General features: G+C 52.9%; 1 protein-coding gene across 11 annotated transcripts in view; it reads right to left on the bottom strand.

The window, feature by feature from the left end:
- TBCD (tubulin folding cofactor D) overlaps positions 1-24,904 on the bottom strand; it is a 202,595-nt gene that overhangs the window by 43,934 nt on the left and 133,757 nt on the right. For 7 of the 11 annotated variants that reach the window (XM_054535917.2, XM_054535919.2, XM_054535913.2 and 4 more), the window contains 7 exons: positions 20,381-20,410; positions 16,459-16,544; positions 9,757-9,837; positions 7,205-7,278; positions 5,309-5,426; positions 3,471-3,531; positions 1,836-1,858 (listed from right to left, as the gene is read on the bottom strand). In XM_054535917.2, coding sequence (XP_054391892.1) covers positions 1,836-1,858; positions 3,471-3,531; positions 5,309-5,426; positions 7,205-7,278; positions 9,757-9,837; positions 16,459-16,544; positions 20,381-20,410 — 473 coding nt within the window. The remainder of the gene's footprint in view (positions 1-1,835; positions 1,859-3,470; positions 3,532-5,308; positions 5,427-7,204; positions 7,279-9,756; positions 9,838-16,458; positions 16,545-20,380; positions 20,411-24,904) is intronic. The other 4 variants (XM_054535915.2, XM_054535918.2, XM_063718356.1 and 1 more) reach the window with 1 other exon arrangement.

The raw sequence follows: 24,904 nt of genomic DNA, 5'->3' as shown, positions 1-24,904 counted from the left end.
TCTGGGACACCTGCCCCAGCCCTGGCGCTGACAGCAGGACCCTGGTGCACAAGGGCAGGCACGCTGCCCTGGGGAGGGCAAGGAATTCACTCCTGAGACCCTGGTTTCTGGCCCACACAGACTGGCAGGGTCGGATGTCCCCTCCTGCAAGTAGAAAACTGGACAGAATACAATATATGAAATGCTGGCTCCAACACCAGGAGGTGAAGAGTGCAGGACTGAGGCCCAAGGGGTCCTCCAGTACCCCAAGGAGCACCTGGAGGAGCCCTCCAGGCCCAGTGTGTGGGGTAGAGCCCAAACAGGACCACCCACCCTGCTGACTGAGGAGGTGGCCAGAAACTCGTGGGAGCGCCAAGGGACCTCTTGGGAGCAGCCTGGAAGGACTAGCAGGCAGGAAGGGAGGCTTCACCCCTCGATGGTAAAGGAGAACAGCACGAGGTTCACTACCCCACACAAGTCCCAGTAAAAAGCCACTAGGAGGCCAGGCGCGGTGGCTCAGCCTGTAATCCCAGCACCGTGGGAGGCCGAGGCGGGCGGATCACTTCAGGTCAGGAGTGCGAGACCAGCCTGGCCAACATGGTGAAACCCTATCTCTACTAAAAATACAAAAATTAGGTGGGCATGATGATGGGGGGCACCTGTAGTCCCAGCTACCCGGGAGGCTGAGACAGGAGAGTCGCTTGAACCTGGGAGGTGGAGCTTGCAGTGAGCCGACATGCTGCCATTGCACTCCAGCCTGGGCGACAGAGTGAGACTGCTTCTCCAAAAAAAAAAAGTCACTAAGAGAAAAGAAAAGTGAACCACAGAGCTGGAGAAAGCACTGGCAGATCCTGTGTGTGACAAAGAGCTGGCATCTGGAATATATGAAGAGTTCTAACAGCTCAATAAGACAGATGATAAAATTTTTAATGAGCAAAACGTCTGAACTTTTTAATGAGCAAAAAACTTCACGACAGACCCAGGAATGCTTGGTCAGCACGGGGAAAGAGGCTCAGCACCAGGAGCCCTGGGGAGAGGCAGACTCCAGCAGCAGCGAGAGGCCTCTACTCACCCAGAGGGCCCACGTTCAGAGCCGACCACACCAAGGGGTCACTTGCGGATGGGGACGTGCAGCAGCAGGGTCTGAGAAGTTGGCTCAGCTGCTGAGGAAGTCACACATGTGCCCCACACCCTGCGATGCTGCTCCTGGTAGTCAGCTAGGGAATGTGAAACGTACCAAGACTTGTATGTCTAGATGTGCACAGCAGCTTTCCTACAATAGCCAAAGGCTGGAAACCCAGATGAACCCGGGCTGGTGAGTGGATAACACACCACCGTACATGCACACCACGGAACACACAGCAACACAGGTATCTCAAGGATGCGTAGGGGAAGAAACCACACCCAAAGGCTTCCTACTGTGTGACACCCTCGGTAGCAAATTCTAGAAAAAGCAAAGCAATCTGTCAGAGCAGACAGGCTGCCTGGGCTGCAAAGGCACAGAGGGAAACCCTCAGGGAGGTGCCCGGCCAGATCTCGGGGTTGGGGAGGCCACACCCCCGCCTATGATCAGCAAGCCCTGGGAATGAGGAAACGCGATGACACCTGCAGAGCTGAAAACCCAACCAGGTCAGACCCTCACGCGCCTCCCACAGCGGGCCGGGTGACACCTGCTCAACCCAATCACATGACCAGGTCAGACCCTCACGCGCCTCCCACAGCAGGCCGGGTGACACCCGCTCAACCCAAACACACACAGGCGGCGAGGGCAGCGAACACACCCGCCCCACCTGCTCCTGACAGCGCAGTTCTTCATTAGGACACAGATATAAGAACTTTGGTTTTGTAAAGCTCACCTGTATAACTGACGATCATAGAGCTGAAAATAAAAAATTGAAAGTTATTTAATGATTTAAATTTTAAAATAATACGTATATGTTAACAACTGTCAAAAACAAGAACAAAGATAAAATGGCAGAAGACGCCACGCCAGCCAGGAGAGCCGCCTAGGATGCTGAGGACGGAGGCCCCCCTACTGACGAAGATGGCCTTGTTTAACCTCCAGACAGGCCCAGAGCTCCCTTGAAGGGGAAACTGAGGCACAGAGAGGACGAAGAGAGGGCCAGAGTAGGGAGCTGGAGCCACCTGCGTTCTGGCCCCAGGGACCGATGTAGAACCCACCCAGGCAGCCTCTTGTGCAGAAAAGTAACTGTGCCAAACAGGATGCTGATGTTTCTTTTTCTTTAAAAGCACTTAAAAGCCACATTGTGATGGCCACTACAACTAAAATTTACTGAATGCTCACACTGTGCCAAAAATTCTCCTAAATTCTTTAAAATGCATTCTTTAATTCTCACAAAAACTCAAGGAGATCGGCTCTATTACTGCTTATATTTTACCAAAAAAGGGAGCCATGGCTCAGCCTCAGTGGGGAGCCCACATTCACGGCTGCTGCCCGGGGCCACCTCCCCGTCTGCACTCTGCAGCCATGCTTGTCTCGGTCAGAAGGGGAGGCCACACACATTAAAAGTGAAAAATGTAAGCAAACAAAATGGCTTTGCCAAAATCATAAAGCAAGTTAATGGCAAAAATAGGATAAGAATCCAAGAGATGAATCTTAAAGAATACAAAGCTATCTGGAACAACAGACAAGTAAACCATGTAATCCCTTGTGAACAGTTTTCATATTCTCCTGTAACACCAAGATCCACAGTTCACACTTTACCTCTGGGTCACAGAAGCCTTTGAGAATCTCTCAAAGCCCAGAAAGATGAACAGACCATCTCCCCAGAGAAATCCGAGAGACGCACACACAAAATTCTGCTTTACTTTCAGGAGACATCAGACCCCAGCTGCAGATGCACGGCCGGAAACCAGAGGCTTCTGTGCTCATTCTGTGTGCCCCCAACTCCACGAGAGCACGGGGCCCAATGCCCCCACCCAGAGTTGGCTGCACGCTCCATCCTGGGACCACAGCCGAGCGCCCCGGAGCGAAACCGCACTCCAGCTGTAGCCGAAACCTCCACCGACTGCACTGGCTTCATAAGCCTCCCTCAGAGACCGAGGACATGCTGGCTACGTGCACAGGAAGCCTGCACTCATTTCCTAGGAGTCTCTTCCCTCCCAGGGCAACCCCCCGAGGACATGCTGGCTACGTGCACAGGAAGCCTGCACTCATTTCCTAGGAGTCTCTTCCCTCCCAGGGCAACCCCCCGAGGACATGCTGGCTACGTGCACAGAAAGCCTGCACTCATTTCCTAGGAGTCTCTTCCCCTCCCAGGGCAACCCCCCAAGGTGGCTGTTCACAAGCATGACGCCAGCGGAGAGCCTGTTCCCAGAGCGATCACACCCCAGGTCCCCCACTGAGCCCAGGACTGATGGTGCACAGTGGCCACCAGGACTGCAGACCCTGCCTGGGGAGGGTGGGAGGCCCTAAGGGGGCAGGCCCTGTGATGCCTCCTGAGGGGCACACCCAGAGGCTGCACACAAACCTGCTGGTGAATCTGCTTCAGGCCCTGCACTGCCTGCTCGTCCAGATGGTCCGTGACGGGCCTGCAGAAGTTCAAACACAGAGCTGAAGTCACACTCCGCCAGACCCTAACCCCGAGTACACTCCGCCGGACCCTAACCCCGAGTACACTCGAGGAGCTGAGGCCACACTCCCCAAGACCCTAACCCTGGGTACACTGGGAGGAGCTGAGGCCACACTCCCCAAGACCCTAACCCTGAGTACACTCAGAGGAGCATGGTCTCAGCAAGGTCTCAGCTTGTTCAGGTCCCGGTGGGTCCCGGAGACCTCTGCAGGACATACCTCCGATTATTTTTGTATTCTATTGTATTGTTTTATATTGCATTGTTTTGTTTATTTATTTTATTTTAGAGATGGGATTTCACTATGTTGCCCAGGCTGGTGCCAAACTCCTGGGTCCTAACAATCCCCCCACCTCCGCCTCCTAAAGAGCTGGGATTACAGGCGTGAGCCACCATGCCCGGCCCATTTATGATTTTAGATGAAGCCTGGTCAAAGGAAGAGGATGTCGGCATCCCCTTAAAGCTGTGACCCCTGCCAATGTGGCCACCTTGGAAAACAGACATGTCCAGGTGAGGCTAAGACGAGAGCCCATGTCCACTGCCATCCAAGGGAAGGCCCCTGGCGAGATCAGCCCTGGGCTGGCAACCGGGGGCCTGGACCAAGCCCTGCCTGATGAGGTCCCTCGCTGGCTCAATCTGCACAAACCGTGTGCTTTACGCTGGCACCTGCTTTCCTGCTGAGGGTCTGGAATTTTGTTTCGTGCCAGGCGGAGGTGTCCACGTGGCCAGACCCCAGTCTAGCCCGGGCACTGAGGCTCAAACATGCTTCCCTGATAGATACCTCACAGGTGTGGTCACATCTCACTGCTGGGGGAATGACACAGGCCCTGTGGGACCCAATTGGAGGACCCTGGGAGCTCCCGCCTGCTTCTCCCCAGACCTCACCCCATGTGCCTTTTCCACAACCACAGAGCAGCGCCATAAAGGCCAGGTCTTGCGTGGGCATCGGCTGCACCCACACGAGCGAGCGTCCCTGAAGGAGCTGCACTGTGCCTCTGAGCTCGGGGCCAACCAGAGCTCCCTCAGGCTTGGGTGGGAGGTGGGCCCGTACCCTGCTCTCAACCCATTCCCAGGGAACTGTCTCCAACACAGGGCATGAACTTAAAAACGTTTCTTAAACTGGAGTTGGAGAAGCAGGTTGCCGTCACTGTGGTAAGTCCGGGAGTGTTTACTCTTGAGGAAGAGTCGACTGGGAAGAAACTTAAGAAGACAGTCGATGCCTCACAGCCTCCTGCACACAACTTCCCAGTGACCCTGTGTTTTTCATGCTTTATTATTATTTGTACAAACGTAGCCAACTGAAAAATTCAAAAGAAACGTGTATATTCTCTGGCATTTTAAACTATCGAACGTGATGAAGAAAGGATACCGAACATGCAAGTCGCTCGACGCCGCCTCGGAAAAAGGACCTTTGCTGTTATGACCTCACTTGTCACCTCTGAGACCAAGAGGTGCACAAGGAGGCAGCAGGGGCAGGGCGGCCGCGGGGAGACGCCCGGCCCATCCCGCACCCGCGCCGCTGAAGAGAGGTGGGTGGTCCACCCCCGGCACGACCATCAGGAGAGGGGGCCACTTACACACTCCATCAACGCAACCTGGGGCCTAACGACTGTGACACTGGTGCAAATAAACACAAATTAGAAGGGATGAGACAGTCTCGAACTGGAGAGCACTGTAATTATACGGTGAGGGGATCGGGAACGGAGCCCTGTGTCTCCTCGAGACCCGCTCTTCCTACCTGTTCTCTCGGGCTGCAAGTTTGTACAAGGCGTAGGCAACTTCCGCGCAGGCGAGAATCGACCCATGCCTCGTGTGTAGATCTGGACTCAGTGTCATGGACAGCAGCCTCGGGAGAACTGCAAGAGACAGGGCCAAGAGGGCAGGTGAGGGTGTGTACATGTGGACAGCCTGTGGGACGCCCACACGCACCCACACAGGGCCGGGAGGGCAGGCGACAGCGTGCACACACAGACGACCTGTGGGACGCCCACACGCACCCACACAGGGCCGGGAGGGCAGGCGACAGCGTGCACACACAGACGACCTGTGGGACGCCCACACGCACCCACACAGGGCCGGGAGGGCAGGCGACAGCGTGCACACACAGACGACCTGTGGGACGCCCACACGCACCCACACAGGGCCGGGAGGGCAGGCGACAGCGTGCACACACAGACGACCTGTGGGACGCCCACACGCACCCACACAGGGCCGGGAGGGCAGGCGACAGCGTGCACACACAGACGACCTGTGGGACGCCCACACGCACCCACACAGGGCCGGGAGGGCAGGCGACAGCGTGCACACACAGACGACCTGTGGGAAGCCCACACGCACCCACCCACACTGGCATCCCTCAGGGTCATCACCCCAGTGCCCAGGATGGCACCCATGGTGATGCGGATGGCCTCTGAGACACCAAGGGCAACAGGACAGAGGCTGCGGTGTGCTGGACACGGCCCGCTCCCACGTGCCCCAGACGGGGTGGGTAACTCAGACAGGAGAGGGAGCGAGGAGAACACACTCCCCAGGCCTTCCCTGTCGGTGTAGGGTGGCCTCTGGTCCTGGCAGGAGCTCTGCCTGGCTGCCTGGGCGGTGGAGGCGGCGGAGCAGGACAGAGGCAGGGCTGCCCCCGGGGGCGTTGCGGACACAGAGCGAGGCGGCTCTGCCACACCTGCATTGGGAAACCAAGCTCCCCGAGCCTCAGCCTCCCCAAGTGCTGCCAGGCTTGCGATGGTTTGAGAATCAGAGAGGCTAAGATGTGGTGGCTGGGGGTGATCGGATTTTCGAGAATCAGAGAAATCTACAAAAGGTCACAGTCCTGTCCTAGGCGTCCGTGCTCTTCAACTGGGCGGAGGACAAAGCTGAGCCCCCTTAGTGTCAGCAAGGGTTAATTATGCATTGAAAAGTAGCGGAGCGCCACACTAATCCCGTGACGTGGACGCCTCATTAACAGATCATGAAGCTGAAAGATCCCTTAGGAATTAACGAGCACCCACAGGATGTTCAACACAGGCGTCACATCAGCAACTCCACCAAAGAGCCACAATCCAGCCTCCAGTGTAGCCCCTATAATACATGTCGGGGGAGTGCGGGTAATGTTGAGAAATGTGTGTATTCTTCCCCACATTTAAGTCAGATGATTATTTATTCCAAGTACAAAAAAAACAAGACAGAACAAACGGGATTTCTCTCTTCACTGATGAAGTGTAAGAAGTACAGACTTAGCTGAGCCATTCCAAGGTGATGTTAGTCCTGGGCAGACTTTGAGTCTCCCATTTAGGCCCTTTCTTTCTATACACGCTGCCCAATTCCAAAGTGCATTCACGTGTGGCAGGTGCGCGCCAACTAGAGACCGGGGAAGCAGCACTGCGTGTCAGGCACCCGGCAGGACCATCACGGGCTCTGGTGTACGTAACACAGCTCAGCTGCTCCCTGCCCTGCAGGCGGACACACTCACCACATCCATCCTCACAGCCTATCCCCCGATCAAGTCCACAGCTCATTCCTCAGATGCTTCTCACCATGACAGAAGCACAACCTTATTTTCAGCCCCCAGCCTTTGAAACCAGCAAGCCAGGCCTCTCTGCGGTGCGTGCACGGGGCCCGCGGGCCGGCCGGGACGCACACCCACCTTGCGTGGCGCTGAACTCGGGTGCTTGCTGGGCCAGGTTGTGCAGCGCCTTCGCAGCCAGCTCTCGGATGACCCTGAGAGTGAGGAGAGAATGTCGTAAGTGCCTTCATTTTGATGATTCTAGCTTTATTCAATTCATAAAAAGAAAGTGAGGGAGACGACACAAGTGAGTCCTCAACCGGCCACTTAGCAGAGGCTCACTCACTCACACGAACCAGCACAAGAACCTCCGACTCCAACAGACGACAAGGACAGTCTACCACGGCGAGGTCACACAGCTAACCACGGTTCTTCTTGGGACACAGCTGCCTTTCCTTCTCAGGGCCAGGTGGCAATTGGGTCTCCGGCCTCCCCACCCCCACGCTACTCTGAGGTTGTGAGTCTGAGATAGAGCCACGTGAAACCACCCCTCCACGATTACAAGGGGTGAACAGAAGGAACTTCCTAAGGCTCACCCACCAAATCTGGGGCACATATCCAGTAACTGCCTCATCAGACACACACTGAAAGCACCCAAAGGTTGAACACGTGGACAGCGAAAGGCTGACCCAGCACCGGCTCAAGAGGCTGGAGCCCCTTCCTGAGCCCACCTCTCCTTCCAGAGCTCCACACAGAGGCAGAGGGTCAAGCTGGGAGTGACCTGCACAGCCCATGCCCCAGCCCCTCCAGACCCAGATGGAGCAGCAAGTGGTCATGACTTGGAATCATCATGAGGGTGACCATGTAACAACAAAGAAGCAAAATGTGAAGGCGGGTGTCTGTTCTCTATTTAAAAACACCAAACCCACAGCACCACAGTGAAACAAGGCACAACGGCAGACGCCTGCGCTGGCAGCACCCCCTGCCACAGCCCCTCCAGTGTCGGCCAAGGGCCCTGATCAGGATCCACTTCCAACAGTAAACAAAGAGCTCTTCGAGGCAGGTGGCGTCTCATGTGCCAGGAAACTCCACACCCTGAGCAACACCCAACTGCATGCTGTCTATAAGACCATCGCCCGCAACTGAGGGAACAGAAAAGACAAAGCACCTGAGAAGCGGAGGCAATGCAGTCTACAGCCGCAAGACCAGCCCGAGGTGTCTTGGTGTAAGGACGGCCCTCAGCTAAGAATGGTTTTCACATTTTTCAAGGGTTACATAAACTAAATAAAATAAAATAAAGCAAAGCATATGGAACAGAGATCTACCATGTTTATCTAGCCCTTTAAAGAAAAGGCTTGCCAACCCAGGTACTACACCAGTCATCAGTTACTTTAAAGCAAGAAATCTAACATGAGACAATGAGGGCCATTCCACAAAGATAAAGGGTCAATACATTAGGAAGAGACAAAAACTAAAAGTGTATCTGCCTCCAATAAGTGACCCCTTTCCACATGAAGGAAAGGCCGACAGAACTGAGGCAGAGACAGACAGCAACAGCTGGAGAGTCCCACAGCTCCGACACCACGGGCATATGTACCACCTGGAGAGTCCCACAGCTCCGACACCATGGGCATATATATGTAACTTTGGTTTTAAAGACGTTATTGACTAATCGGCTGATACAACAGACAAATTAATTAATTTTCCCCAGGTTCGGTTTAGGGGACCTTGTACCTAATGGAGAGAGTTTTGGTGTAACATTTGCGGGGACACCCCGAGTGTAAGGAACTCACACCCCTCTCTGTAAGCGAATGAAGGGAGGGTCTTCCCCCGGCAGCCCGAGTGCTACCCAGGAGTTCCCTTCCCAGGGGCTCCCAGTCCTGAGGGCCCTGCCTGGACCACGGCAGGCAGCCGGGCCGCTCCTCAGGCAGCAGGACCACGGCAGGTAGCCGGGCCACTCCCCAGGCAGCAGCAAACGCATCCCCCATGGATCAGAAAGGACCTCCTCCACGTCACATCAAGTCTGAAACTGAGATTCTGGACTCGCACCCTCACAAAACCACCTCCACCCACAGGCATCTGCCGCTCCTCAGGGCTCCGTGAGGAGTGCCACAGCATGGCACTGTCCTAGAAGGGGACCCTCTGACCTCCTCGGGGTGGCGGTCACAGCCCTAACACTCTGTTTATGCTCCAGACCGCACTTCACTTTTCCTTTCTGAGACACATTTAACTGCCTATGAAATGCAAGGAAACCCTGAAGCTGCTACTGTAATGATGAAAACGGCCACTAAAAACTGCTGGGCTCCCAGCAGACAGCGCAGAAACCACCGATGAAGCCACATGGAGCAGAGTCAGCGGGAAGCACTGCTGAGGGAGACGACGCAGGGTCCGCCTGCAAGCTACGCCCGTGCCCCCTCGGACGGCAGCGGCACTCCACAACACGCCAGCGTGGGCATTCGCACAGGTACACCGACACGTCGGACACACTGGACCAAGCTCTCCAGAAGTGGAACTGGAGACAGACCATGACTCAACACATCCGGCATGAAAACTGGAATTCATATTACTTCTCAGAAGTTATTTTAAAATACGACATCCACAGTGAGAAAATACACTCAAGGCTTATAAGCTCAACTGAATCTCTCCTTTGGGGGAAAAAAAAACTCTTAGAAAAACAAAACCAGAAAACCTACCCATCCCAGTGGTTGATCTTCAGGGTAACCAGGTGGTCTATCATTGGCTGGGTGTACTCAGGAAAGCCGGCAATAAACACACTAGAAAAGACAGCATGGAGAGGTGGTGAGACGCGGAAGAACGAGAACTCACTGCCTGTGGGTGAGAATTCAGCACAGTTACTTTCAAAACCAGTTTGCCCATTTCTTCAAATCTACCACGTGATCCAGCCATTCCCTCCTGAGCAGTTACCCAAAAGAAAAGAGCATTTGTGCACACACAGGCTTTACACAAACGTGCACATAGCTTCATGTGTAACAGCGAAATCTGGAAACCGCCCTGACATCATCTACGGGGAAAACAAACCGTGGTTGATCCACACAATCGAATACTCAGCAGCAACACATACAATCTGAATCTCAACTACCCTAAGCCAAAGAAGCCTGACAAAATGAGTGCACACAGCTTTGTTTCATTCACACAAAATTCAAGGACGTGCAAACTCATCTACACCCACAGAGGCAGATCAGTGGCCTCAGGGTGGGGGAGGACCCAGGCAGGAATTACAGGGAGCAGACACGGGGAGGCTCCAGGGTGATGGCTGTGCTCAGGCCTCACAGGTGCATGCCTACATCACACACAGCAAGCTGTGTGCTCTGGTTAGCGTGTGCCAGCTGCACTTCAGTAAAGCCCTGCACTCCATATACAGTTAACATGTGCCCATTATACCTCAGCAAAGCTGTTAAAAACTTTTAAGAAAATCAAAAGGCAAGCCGACTTGTAACAGAATATATAAAGATAAACCCCAAACAAAATATTGGCACAAAATGTGTACATAAACATCACAAAAGAAAATAAATAAAAGGCCAATAAACACATGAAAAGATGTCCAACATCAGTATTCAGCCAGGAATGCTCATTGTTAAATCATTACCCCCACTCGAATGGGTAAATTTTAAGACTGGCAAATACCAAGTGTTGGCACAGATGTGGGAAAACCAGAGGCTGCATACGTTCTGGTGAAAGTACAAGATTATACAGCCACTTTGCAAAACAGTTTGGCAGTTTCTTATAAAGTTAAATATACAAAAATTCTCTTCTAATTCTTTATCTGAAAGAAATGAAAATAGACATCCACGTGAAGATGACTTCTAAATAAATATATACAACTGCTTTATTCATCAGAGCCAAAAATTCAAAATAACCTAAATGTCAGGCAAACTCACAGAAAAATTGTATAGCCACAGAACAGTGCACACAACTCACCAACAAAAAGGAGGTACAGACACACGCGCTGCGGACACACGCACTGAGGACACATGCGCTGAGGACACACGCGCTGAGGACACGTGCGCTGAGGACACGCGTGCTGAGGACACATGCGCTGAGGATGCGTGCGCTGAGGACACATGCGCTGAGGATGCGTGCGCTGAGGATGCGTGCGCTGAGGACACGCGCGCTGAGGACACATGAGCTGAGGATGCATGCGCTGAGGACACGAGCGGAGGACACACGCTGAGGACACACACACTGAGGACACACGCACTGAGGACACACGAGCTGAGGACGCACGCGCTGAGGACACACGCTGAGGACACACGCACTGAGGACACACACACTGAGGACACACACGCTGTGGACGGGCCCCAGGTGCACTACGCTGAGCAAAGAACCTGACACACAGGAGTATGTTCCCTCTGGTTCCATGGATACGACTGTCCCCGAGGGGCAGCCCTGCTCCATGTCGAGGGCAGGGCTGGGAGGAAGCGGTGTTGGCCGTGGAAGTGGTGGGAGCTCCCCTCCCAAGGAAGACGCAGGTGACGCAGGTGGACACACTGTCAGCCCCTCCACAACCGTCCACTCCATACAGGAGCAGCTGAAAGCATGTAAATTATGTCTCAAAAATAAGTTACATCTTGTGAAAACAACACGGAAGACTTTTAAACAATAATCTCCAAGTAGGATGTGCCTTTCTAATTATGACTCGAAACCCACAGCCACAGAAGCAATCGATCCCTACAAACACATATGCCGAACAAAGTCTACCAGGAAAACACCAAAAACAAAGTCAAAAGTCAAACAACGAATCTAGAAAAAGCATCCGCAACTGGTCTTACCAACAGGAGGCTTCCCTAAAATAAACCAGTTCTTCTGAATCAATTAAAAAAACATAGTGTAGTAGAAATATCATCAAAAAGTTTACAGAAAATACACACACACTTCAACCACTTGAAGCAGCGTTCAGCCTCCTGCACGTAGGACAAGAAAACGAAGCCTCTGCTCAGCTGTCCAATGGCCCAAGCCCCAGGGTCTGCAGCCAGAGCTGCAGGAAGCAGCCGTGTGCTCACACCAAAACCCAGAGCCATGCCGTGTGCTCCCACCAAAACCCACGGCGGCTCAATGCTCACGACAAACAGAAAACCAGCCGGGGAGAACAGAGCCGTGCCGTGTGCTCCCACCAAAACCCACAGGGGCTCAATGCTCACGAAAAACAGAAAACCAGCTGGGGAGAAGAGTTGTGCCGTGTGCTCACACCAAAACCCACGGGGGCTCAAAGCCCCTCAACTGTGGGGCATCCACGCAGCAGGAACCACTGAGGAACCCTGAAACACAGGCAGCTGAGAAGGCAGGGAGCGGATGAAGGAAGCTACCCACACAGATTCTAAAATGGTGGCACCCCAGGGACAGCAGGTCCGTCAGGACAGCGCCTCCTGGAGGGAGGGTCATGTGCCCCACATCGACCACGGTGGTGGTCATTCAACAGCTCACATCTGCCAAACCCGCTGCCACCCTGAAACCCATATTGAAAACTGGCCATTTTACTATGTGTAAACTAGATGTAATAAAGTAGATGTACAAAGATAAAGCTGTTTTTTTTTTGTTTTGGTTTTTTTTTTTTTTTTGAGACGGAGTCTCATTCTGTTGCCCAGGCTGGAGTGCAGTGGCACGATCTCGGCTCACTGTAACCTCCGCCTCCCGGGTTCATGTGATTCTCCTGCCTCAGCCTCCCGAGTAGCTGGGATTACAGGGGTGCGCCACCACGCCCGACTAATTTTTGCATTTTTGGTAGAGATGGGGTTTCACCATGTTGGCCAGGATGGTCTCAATCTCTTGACCTCGTGATCTGCCTGCCTCGGTCTCCCAAAGTGCTGGGATTACAGGTGTGAGCCACCACACCCGGCCCAAAGCTGATTTTTTTTAAAAAAGGCTTTGACTTAGGAATATACGGGATACTGAAAGGGAAAGCCACAGAGCAGGAGGAAATATGTAGCAAGGAAGCATCTGAAAAAGGAATTGTACGCAGAATGCATGAAGAATTCTCAAATTCTCAACAGGAAGAAAACGACTAACCTAATAAATAAATGGGCGAAAGATTTGTTAAACATGCCCCTGAAATGGATGACTGAAACTGCATCATCAGTCACTAGAACACAATTTAGTCAGCTGCTGCCACACCCCCACGACAGTGGCCAAGCTTGAAAGACCAACACCCCCAGCGCTGGCAAGGACCCCAGACCCCGGACCCCAAAAAGCTCATCCAGCACCGGGGGCGCATGGCACCATCACGTCGAAAGCCGTGTGGCCATTTCGTAAGAAGTTACAGGCAGGGTGTGATGGCTCACACCTGTAAGGCCGGCATTTTGGGAGGCCAAGGCAGGCAGGTCACTTGAGACCAGGAGTTCAAGACCACCCTGTGCAACACGATTTGTCATCTCCACAAAAAAATAGAAAACTTAGCAAGGCGTGGTGGCGTGCACCTGTAGTCCCAGCTACTCAGGAGGCTGAGGTAGGAGGATCGCTTGAACTCAAGAGGTTGAGGCTGCAGTGAGCCGTGATTGCGCCAGCACACTCCAGCCTGGGTGACAGAGCAAGGCTCTGTCTCAAAAGGAAAAAAAAAAAAAAAAACTGACAGCACAGCCACCCAGCTCTGGGCATCTGTGCCAGAGAACAAGAGCGCAGGCCCAAAGACAGACGTGTACACACATGTTCACCGCAGCTGCACCTGTGACAACCCAGACAGGACACTGCGCAGAAGCCCCTCACCAGGTGAGTGGGGACAGACACCATGCACCACACCCCTGGCCCTGGAGGCTCCGTGGATGGTCCCCACAGGTGGACAGTCTGCAGGAAGCATGGAGCAGAGGACGCCAGTGTGAGTGAGGAGGGCGCCCACTGCCTGAACCCATTCACACAGAGCTTTGGGAAATGCAGACACAGCTGCAGTGACAGCAACAGACCAGGGGTGCCTGAAGAAGGGGGTGTGGGAGGGGAGGGACCCCAAAAGGGAAAGGGGAAACCTGGGTCTTTTTTCGTCTTGATTGTGGTGATAGGTACGAATTTACAGATGTTAACATTTACAAAAATGTACCTATTGAACATGCACAGCTTATTGCGTGTCATTTACACCTCAAAGAGGCTGTGATGATAAACACGAGAGCAGGGCGACGGCTGGTCCCCCCATCCTCCTTGTCTCGCCCCACAGTTTTCCCGGGGTGCCCTTCCGTTAGTTCAATTCCAGTCTGTGTGTCTAAAACTCCAATTTGCAGAGGAAACATCTCCGTGTCAGCAAGGCTAATGCTTCCTCGCAGGCCAGCACGTGCAAGCTGAGCCCCCAACCTCCTCGCACTCAACGACACTGTCGCCCTCAGCTGTGCCCTCCAGCTGCGAAGTGATGCCAACACTGCTCTGAGACCCTCTGTAATGCCCTGGCAACTCCCACCTTCCTCCAGCGGGCACACCTCCAGGCCCCCAGCCCTCTCCCGTCTCCCGAGAGCCCCCAAGCCCTCTCCCTATTTCCAGTCACCAAATACAGCCACAGGGATATGTTCAAAACACAGACCTGACCATCAAAGTGCCATGACCTCAGGACAATCCACACTCTTCACTATGGCTCAAAGGCCCCCAACAGCTCCCCGCCAGGGCCCAGGGCCTTGCTAACTCTCCTCCCTGCTGGGCTGTGCTCAGTCCCATGCCCTCTGCTGAACAGGACCACTGCCTCCCTCACCCCAAGGTCCAGGCTGACAGCAGGACCCTGCCTCGGGTGCAGGGAGGGCCCCGCGGTGCTAGGGTGCAGCCATGACTGCTACGGGGATGCCGCCCTCAGGATTGTAGGGGCCTGCCTGCCGGTGCGTCCTCACAGGTGGCATCTGGTCTGCACGCAGGGCCTGGAATCGTGAGGAAGCCAAACACACTGGGGGGAGACATGCCTGGACCCAGGTCTTGTGTTGGCAAATGTTTTTATAAAACACACACAGCAAATTACATGCAAGTGTTAGGCTGACTTAGAAACCTCAGCAACAAGGGAAATATGCTGAAGCTTCCCATAGCTGTCAGGTATGTTACCCAGGAAACTCGGGAAAAGGTGGTAGATTTTCTTTTTCTTTAGAGAGTCTCACTCTGTCGCCCAGGATGGAGTGCAGTGGTGCGATCTCGGCTCACTGCAACCTCCGCTTCCTGGGCTCAAGCGATTCTCCTGCCTCAGCCTCCTGAGTAGCTGGGATTACAGGCACCTGCCACCACGCCTGGCTAATTTTTGTATTTTTAGTAGACACGTGGTTTCACCAGGCTGGTCTCCAACTCCTGACCTCAGGTGATCTGCCTGCCTTGGCCTCCCAGAGTGCTGGGATTACAGGTGTGAGCCACTGCATCAGGCCAGTAGATTTTCCACATAAAATATATGGCCAAGTATTAATAGGAAAGAACTGATAAGGCAAAAAAGGACATTAAATGTTGAGGAAAACTGAAAGGGTATAAAAATACAGATAAGTGTGTTCCAAGATCCTTCCTGGCAAAGAGGCCAAATGCTACATTTTCAAAATTCTGCCCAGGCTGGTGATGGAGAAACATCCTTTCTGCACGGTCTACACAGCAGGGCTGTTGGGGAATCGATCTTTAGGGTATTTAATGGTTAATGTTAAAAATGCATCGGGCATGCTTCTGGTCCTAATTTAAGGCAAATAAATCACTTCATAAAGTCACACCCCATTGCACTCCAGCCTGGGCGACAGAGCTAGATTCTGTCTCCAAAAATAAATAAATAAAGTCACACCCTTTTTCACATTTCTGCTGCAATGGATCAACTAAGATAACTGAAGTAACCTCCCCAGTACCTAATTACACAACTAAAACAATTTGATATAATTCTGTAAACTGCAATTAGAGGTGCTAAACATTTGTTTCTAACCTGATTTCTAAAATACCTCTTACTCATTTCACAATCTACAGATAACTTCAACTTCAAAACACTTTCTATTACCGAAACAGAAAAAGAAATAGTCCCTTCCAATCCAAGATTTCACGCTGGGAAAGCATTTAGGACATCCAGTACGGAAGCAACAGGAGGAGGTGTGGCCGTGCTTGCAGCTGCTTCCTGTCAAACTCCAAGCCCCACACAGAACCAGCACGGGTAAAACGGGGCGACCAGGAGAAAAATCATGAGCAGAGACAGCGCTCACGGCAAGTCCGCACTCCTGAAGCTGAGCCCCTCTTTAACACTGAGTAAATGTCCCCTATCTAGCGTAGTAAAGCATGAGGTGTGTCCAATCAACATGAAACACAAGTTTCAGTCACTGTTCCCAATTCCATTTTTAATTTTTCACACAAAAACTTCATTCCATTTAGTGGATGTGACAGGATGAAAAAAGAAAATGGTGGAAGCTGATTTCTGACATCCAATCTAATTTTAGGGTATTCTATTTTTGTGATATACATTAAAAACTTACCTTATAACCAGGAAACAGTTGGATCTGTTACCGACAGCAAAATAGTCAGCTGTGGTCAAAATATCAATACCATGAGGGAAAGTGCCCTAATAAGAAAGTGGAAATGGGGGAAAAAGAAGAATTTGAATGAACAAAGGCATTTCACCAAGTTCAATAATCATATCCACAGACATTTACACTCATGAACCCCGAGCCCTGAGGCAGGTGGCGAGCGAGGCACACACCACAGATACTGCTCACTGAGGACTTCCATGTCACATTGACTTCCTGAGGGTCTACCCAGGCAACACCACGCTAAATCATTGAAACCACTCACAAGTATTTCATCTTTTTCAAACAACTCAAACATTTCCACTTCAGTATGTTGTAAGAGACCTTTCCTGAAAACATACACCGTCAACAGTCTTCAGGTCTCAACAGTGTTACAGCCACTGACCTCCATCGGCCTGAGCCCCATGCCACAAAGCTGGCAGATCGGTGCACACCAGAGCGAGCAGACCTGGGTTAGGTCGGGGATGCAGCCGCCTGCATGGTCTACAAAGCCTGGACCAGAGCCCAGGCCTCGCTCAGCTGTCCTAGGCAGGCAAGACGTTGACTGGGGGCAGCCGGCCCAGCCGGTTCTTGGGGGTAGTGACAGCTGACCCCAGAAGCATCGAGGACCAGCAGCCGCTGAGGCTCTGACATGGGAGAGGCGGCACTTCCTCCCACCTCACCACGACAGCCTCCCAGTGGAGCCCCAGCTCCAGCCCCGAAGCCTACATGGTGTTACTGATACCACTCAGGTTCCAGGATGTGAAATTCTGGAAACAACATAAATAATTTTCTAAGAAAATACAAATGACAAACTTTAAACCAAACACAGAAAGCCTTACAGCTATAAACCACAGCAGGGTTTTTCAAAGGTCTCCCAAGCCTGCCCACCTCTGAGGCCAGGATTCAGATCCTTCCTTGACGTCTTTAGCACATTCATCACCACCCTGCACTTGATCATTAAAACTTCACACCTTCATGTAATAGCTTCACAAGTAAACGTAACTGAGCAGCCAGCACTCCTGAGAACACCCAGGGCCACATCCCTCCTTCCCACCAGGAGAGGCCGGAATGAGTAGGTACCATGCAGCTTTCTTCCAGCAAATCTCTCCCAAGGGTTACACTGGGAGCTTGGGCTGATGGAGATACCATAAACTTCTGCCTGAGGCTGCTGGAATCGGTGACAGCACAAGCGTCCTTCATTGAACCGTGGAACAGGGGAGAAACCTGCACCCGGGTGGAGGTGTTGCAGCTCACTCTGCAGAAAGACAGCAGGTGCCACAACCTGGGATGTCGCCCACTGGGGTACAACTCCATGTCCCACATCACAGCAGGCAGGAGCCCAGGGAAACGTCCAGGGTGGCCCAGGACCAGGTCTCACCAAGAACAAGAACAAAAGGACTCTGTGCCCAGCATCTCCCCACGGTGAGAACAAAGCAAGACCAACACAGGGTCCAAGGCTCTGTCTGGCCAGGCTAGGGCTGGAACAACAGGCTCCAAGCAGACAAAGGCGGGCTCAGCTGCCCTGAGCCTCAACTTCCTCACCTGTGCAGGGGGAAGTGGGGGGCCTGGGTGTGGACAGGCCACCACAAGGGCCTGATGGTGTCGGGGGCCTGGACAGCACTCGCCTAGGAGCAGGGTCATAGGGCTGGAATGTCAGACAGGCCCTGGACATGGAAGCTGCCCATGGGTTAGTCACAACCTGCTCAAGAGCCCCTGGGCTCAGTGGGGAGAAGGCAGAGACCACTCAGGACCAGAGTCTCCAACTCCAGCCAAGATGAACCTGGACAGAGAAGCTGGTCCCTCATCTCTGCCCCCAGCCCCCTCTGTGTCCCCCAGGCCGCTCCCCAACCACCCCCCATCCCTGCTGCTGTTACCCAGCGGCCTCTACTGTAATGCATTTCTTACAACTTCATTCCAAATCTGTGTATTAGAAACAGCCTTCTCCAAATCCGAGGATTTTTAGGCTGCTTCCCTGTGTGCTATGTGACACGTCCACTCCCGTTTGCTTTGCCTTGCCAAGTTCTCGACGTTCTTCTCAAATGTTTCTATCCAACCTCATCAGGACATGGCCATGCGGGGCTGGGAGACGCTCCGCACCTGCGCGTCTTGCATTTCTTTCAAAGTTTGTGTCTCTTCAAAATCTGTGCAGCTTCTTCCACGAGGCTCCCGCTGCCATCCGCATGCTGGTCACTGTGCAGGATGCTCTGAGACTCACACGGCTCAGGCTCAGGACTGAGGTGCAAGACTCCTGCACCCATGGGAATATCCCATTTTCTGGCTGCTTGCCTAAATTTAGACCAAGTGTAAAGACCTTTCCTTTCCCTGTCAATCAATCCCCAACCTGAGCTGCTCCGACAAAGGTAACGTGGCTCAAATCCAGCCACACACACAGGGAGGCTGGTCAGCTCAGCTGCAGGGCCCCATGGCTCTCTACGCGACCAGGCTGCTCCTCCCAGGAAGCAGCATCTGGGAACCCAGAACAGAGTGTGACGGCGGAGTGTGCCCCAGGGCCCACCCAGCACGGTTGCCACCCCGGGCTCTGGCCTCAGCACGCCCCTCTCCAGTGGGGGCTCTGGAGGGGCTGGAAGCCCAGGGACAGGGAGACTTCTTCTCCTGGGCTGTCACTTTCCGGGAAGCTGGCAAGTCCCTCGGCTCAGCTAAGTGGTTTCCAACAAGCTCCTTCTTCCTCACAGCAGCCACACTCTCCACTCAAAAGACCAAACCTCGTTCACATTCTCCTCGGCCTGGGCGGCTCTTGCTGTCTGCACACCCAGGCTCCCCTCCCAAGGCTGGTGTCTCTTCCTAGTGAACTGGCTCCGACCAGGGCTCAGGGCTCAGGGCTCTGAACACATGCAGACCCCACAGCACCCCAAGGACGCTGGGTGGGCCTCGGCCGCCTCGGGCCAACAAGAGGAAGTCACGCCCCTTCCTGGGCTCCGTCTACAGCAAGCCACCCACACCACTCACGCCAGGCTCCTCCAGAACCATTTCAATAACAGGCGCAAGTCCTCGTCCGCCCGCCTCTCCAGCTGACTCTGGCATCCGGCTTTTCCTTTGGACTCATTTGGCCTCGATGCTTCCACTCCAGGTCAGATACCTTGCCTGGAGGGCTCCCCACGGGTCAGAAGGGTCCACAGGCCCACATCCACCCCATGCCGCCCCACACCACCCAGCCACAGCCCTGACCCCAGCTGCATTTGCTTTGCTGTCCGGGAACTCCAGAGCCTTCTCGGCTGACTTCTCATGGGAACTTTGCTCCCCGCCCAGGTCCAGCCCATACTCTGGTCCCCTCTCTGGCCTCTGTCCCACTGTCCTGCAAGACCCGACCACACGCCCAAGATGTGATGTCATCACACACAATATGAATAACCTGGGGCCCCCCATTTACAGGCGAAGCTGACCAGTGACCAGATGTCAGGGTCAGAGGGCACAGCAAAAGCAGCCCCAGCATGACGTGGGGTCGTGGGGTCCATAGCTTCTGGGAGCTGACTTCTGGGCCCGTCTACGGTCTGGATGAGGCACAAGCTGACGTCAACAGAGCCAGCTCCTGCTCTGTGTGGGATGAGGCGGGGTCAGGCCTGCATCCCTGCAAGGCCAGGCTGGTCCCAGGGACCCGCCCCACCCTGCAGAGCCACATTATGTGGCTCTTGGCAACCCGTAAAGCACAGCTTTCCGGCCTGTGTATGCAAATTACTGTACGTGCAGGTTCCCTGTGAAACAGGACTCACTGTTTAACATGTGCGTCCTATAGTGAACTCATGACCCTGGCATTGATGTAGCCACACCACATCTCACAGTGCAAGAAGACACCAGGGTTACAGCTCTCAAGATTCCTACCTATAAACCCGCAGGAAGTTTTTGGAATAAAGGTGTTTAAAAGCAGCCATACCTGTCTCCCCACATTCTCCTGGAAGGCGGCCTGCGGAGCAAAGAACAAACACAGCAGGTGAGCGAGGTCAGCTTCCGCCAACACCAGAGGCAAGTTCAGAACAAACAGCACAACGTTAATGACCCAAGGCTTTATTTTTTAAATAAAAGCCCTCATTGTTGGCTGAACAGAGCCTCAAGGTGCGTCACTCTGTTTTTACGTCCTGGTGCTCTTTAAAACCACAATTTAAGAATTCAAGTTTATAAAATCAGACACATCCTGAAAAGTGGCCTTTACCACTGAGCCTCCCAGCAGCACCCACTCGGAGGCCCAGACTGTCTACACGGAGAGACAGACAGGCAGGTTAAATCAAAGCCCAGAGCCCGAACACTCTTCCTCAGGAGTGAGGCAGCTCATGGTCACCAACTGGCACCGCGTGCCACCCTCCAGGGAAGGTGCCCTGCCCGCACCCATGGCACAGTGTCAACAGGCTCTCCAGGCCGAGTCCCAGGGCCGGGCACAGGCCCAGAGCAAGGGCTGCTGAAAAGGTCGAAATGTGAACTTCAACAGGATGAAGTGCTTCCAGGAGGCCTCTCATGTCCTCCCCACACACCCTGCCCTCCTTAGGCGCACCGACCAGGCAGAGCAGGTTACCTGGGCAAGGTGACAACCACATCTCCAGTTTCATGTGTCACCAGCTGGTGCCCCGTCTTTCCCAAAAGCACCCGGGCTCCGAGTTCTCAGGGCTGGAGACACAGGAGACTTCAGCGTCCCAGGAAGAACCAGCAAAGTGCACCCACGGCCACACCACACACACCACCAGCAAGGGGTGAGGCCAGGGAGGCTGGCGGCTTCAGGGACCATGCTCTGGAGGAGCGACCTCCCACCTGGCAGGATTCCTGCCAACACTCACCTGGGGGCTTCCTGAGAGCAAGGTTGAGCGAGGGCTGCTGGGAGGAGCACACACAGACGGGCACCAAGTCAAGGAGCCGAAACACAGCCACCCAGGGTCTGTGCCCTCACCCCCCCGGGAAAAGGAACGCCCGCCACCTCTGGCCAATCACACAGAAACCAGACGTGCAGGTGGCTCCAAGGCAGACCCCTGGGCTGGGCTGGAGATTGGAGGAAACAGGTGCTTCGCAGCACGCTCCTGTGCAGCTCTTACAAGGGGAAGGAGGAGGCCTGACTGCTGCTTTGCAATTTTGTAACTTTTGCAATAAATTCATTAGGAAAGAAACAAAACCTGCCAAAAGGCAACGCAACAAAGATATACTGTAACGTCAATTTAACATACACTATTAGGAAGACATGTACCATTCCAGTGGTATCTAAAAGATGTTTTAAAAATTCAAGATTTATGTGGAAAAGCACAAGCCCTAAAACAGGGAAAACAGTCCTGAGAAAGAAGACACTGGGAGGCATCTCCCTGCCCAGTGCGAAGGCTGACTACGCACAGCAGCGTCGCAGCACAGCCTGTCACACAGTGTGCGCTGGCAGAACAGACACGCAGACCAACCAACAGAACAGAAAACACGGGACAGCATCCCTGGGACCGGGCGAGGCGGAGTTCCCAGACCTTAAGAAAGTCTTCACATCTTAAAAAGCACTAAAAACATGAGCCACAAAAACAAAAAACTGATCGAGACCCCAGCAAAATTTAAAAATTAAAAACTCTTGCCCTATGAAGAGGATGGAAAGATGAGCTACAGACTGGGAGAAAGCCAAACACAAATCCAACACAGGACCAGAATCCTACATATGTAAAGAGTGCTCAAAACTCAACAACTACAAAAAACAATTCACTTAGAAATGAGTAAAAGATCTGAGCAGACATTTCACCAAAGAGGAGGTACAGATGGCAAGTAAGCCCGTGAAAGATGCTCCATACCATCAGGCATGACAGAAACGCAGGTAAAGACCACAACGACGTATCACCACATGCCGTCAAAAAGGCCAACACAGAAAACAGTGGCCATGTCAGACACAGGCGAGGACAGAGAAATGAAGGGCTGTGGGCAGGTGGTGGTGCGAACGTGAATGGTGCAGCTGCTCTAGAAAGCAGTTTAAATGTCCAACTACCACGACCCAGAAACTACTCCTGGCATTTATCCCAGAGAAATGGAAGTTACACTCACACAAAAACCTGAGCACGAATGTTCACAGCAGCTTAAAGACTAGAAACCATCCTGATGTCCTAACACATGAACGGTCACACAAACCACGGCACCCACTCAGCAACAGAAGCAGCAAACCAGCACCACCCACCACGCTCGGGGTGGGTCTCCAGAGAGCTGTGCCGAGAGAAGAAAGCTACAGCGTTAGAGGCCACAGAGTCCATTTACACAGCATTCCCGAGATGACAGAATAGAATAGGCAACGGAGAGCCCACCGGTGGCTGCCAAGGGTCAGGAGAGGGAAACAGCAGGGGCTGTGGGCAAAGCAGTAGCACAGGCCTCTCGGGAAGACAGGGCTGCTGTGTATCCTGAGTGTGGTGGTGGATACATGAATTTGTATGTGATACAATCACACAGAACTAAATGTGTGAGCTCACGCGCACACGCACACGCACACACGCACACACGCGCACACACGCACACGCGCACACGCACACACGCGCGCACGCGCGCACACGCACACACGCACACACACGCACACACGCGCACACACACGAGTACAGGTAAAACCAAGGAAGTAGGAATAAGACTGGTGGGTTGGCTCGATGTTCTAGGCTGTGATGTTCCATTGCGGTTTTGCCAAATTTTATCATGGAGGCAATGGTGAAACACGCATGGGCTCTCCCTGCATCAGTCTTTAAAACTGCATGTAAATCCCCGCCAGGCGCAATGGCTCACGTCTGTAATCCCAGCACTTTGGGAGCCGAGGTGGGCAGATCACTTGAGGTCAGGAGTTCGAGACCATCCTGGCCAACATGGTGAAACCCCATCTCCACTAAAAATACAAAAAGTAGCCGGGCATGGTGGTGCACGCCTGTAATCCCAGCTACTCGGGAGGCTGAGGTAGAACTGCTTGAACCCGGGAGGCTGAGGTTGCAATGAGCCAAGATCGCACCACTGCACTCCAGCCTGGGTGACAAGAGCGGGAGGGGAGGGGAGGAAGGAAAAACTGCATATAAATCTCAATTATCCCAAAATAAAAAGTCACAAATAGAGGTCAGACACTATGTATCAAACGAAATGCTGGAAGAAAAAGATTTAAAATCTTCTCAGTTAAATGAAGGCTTTAAGTGCCTTTACTTTAACTGTGAGTGAATGCGGGCCCCATCCCCCTTCCTCATGGTGAACAAGAAGCCACGACCACACCCCACCTCTACTGCCCCTTCCTTCCCCGCCGGGAGACATGTCTTCTTGCAATGTCAGCACGTTTGGGGGTCTGCTAGATTCCTTCCAATATGCAGAAAAACCAGCATTCAGCAATGAACACAGCTGGAACTGTTTTCACAAACTCACTAACACGCTGAGTGCCTGAGTCGCCATGCTCCTGCCAATGCTGAGAACCAGCTGCAGCACTTTCCTCGCAGCGTTGCTGGGAGGGTCACAAACCACGGGAGGGACAACCGCGGCCTTTGCTGCCGTGGCCAGTCTCGACATGGGAGCACCAAGGCAATGCAGGGCGTCTGGAGTTCAGGGGCAAGGGACTGTGTCCAGCCCCAAGGAGGGACAGGACTTCAACACCTTTCGCTGCTGCCTCCTGGCCGGTGCTGAAGAGGCCTCAGGGCCTCACAGGGGTGACCTCACCCAGTGAGACAGCGTCAAACAGGAACCCAAGCTGAGCCAGAAAGACCGAGACATCTTTATCTGAAAGCAGCAGCTCCACAGCTGGAAAAAATGATTCCCAATTATGAGGCCCTCAATCCTCACATTTCCAAATAAGCTTCAAACAAGGTATCTTTTGCCTTTGGCTGTTTTAATTTTGCAAGCTACGGGGTAAGCTAGGTGCACTCGGTGGTATTTATCAGAAAAGAGTGCACTCGGTGGTATTTATCAGAAAAGATTTGTTGCCAATTTAAAGGGATTTTAATGTGAAAAATGATTTATATTATTTCACCTCATATTCAGGGTTCATAGAAGCCTAAGTACTTTAATTTTATTACTGCTTCCCATGAAATGTCTTAGGTTGCAGTAAAGAAAATCTAAAAGCTTAATTTTAAGTACAGATTTAACATAAAATTGTATTATATTTCAAAGTCTTACATTTACTGCCTTTGGGTAAATAGCAGGGCAAAAATGTGACTTCCCCAAAAAATTATGAGGTTTTTACTGATGCTGAAGACAAAATAAGAGCAGCTTCAGGGACCGAGAAGAGCTTCTGAGCTCTCCTGGTGAATTCTCTCTAGTTTTAAAGGACCTGAGGCAGAGAAAGACTTCTAACTACTTCAGGATACAGAGAGCAGGCAGACCACCAGAAGCTATAGAAGATGACAGACATTTTGAGCTAGAAAGACTTCAGGGTATCATCTGAGCTCCTGCATTTGAGAGAGAGAGAGAACCAACACTGCACCTGCATGGCCCCACTCACCAGGGGCCA

The sequence above is a fragment of the Pongo abelii genome, chromosome 19 (genome assembly GCF_028885655.2).
Source record: "Pongo abelii isolate AG06213 chromosome 19, NHGRI_mPonAbe1-v2.0_pri, whole genome shotgun sequence".
NCBI lineage: Eukaryota > Metazoa > Chordata > Mammalia > Primates > Hominidae > Pongo > Pongo abelii.
This window is presented reverse-complemented; position numbering and strand designations above follow the sequence as displayed.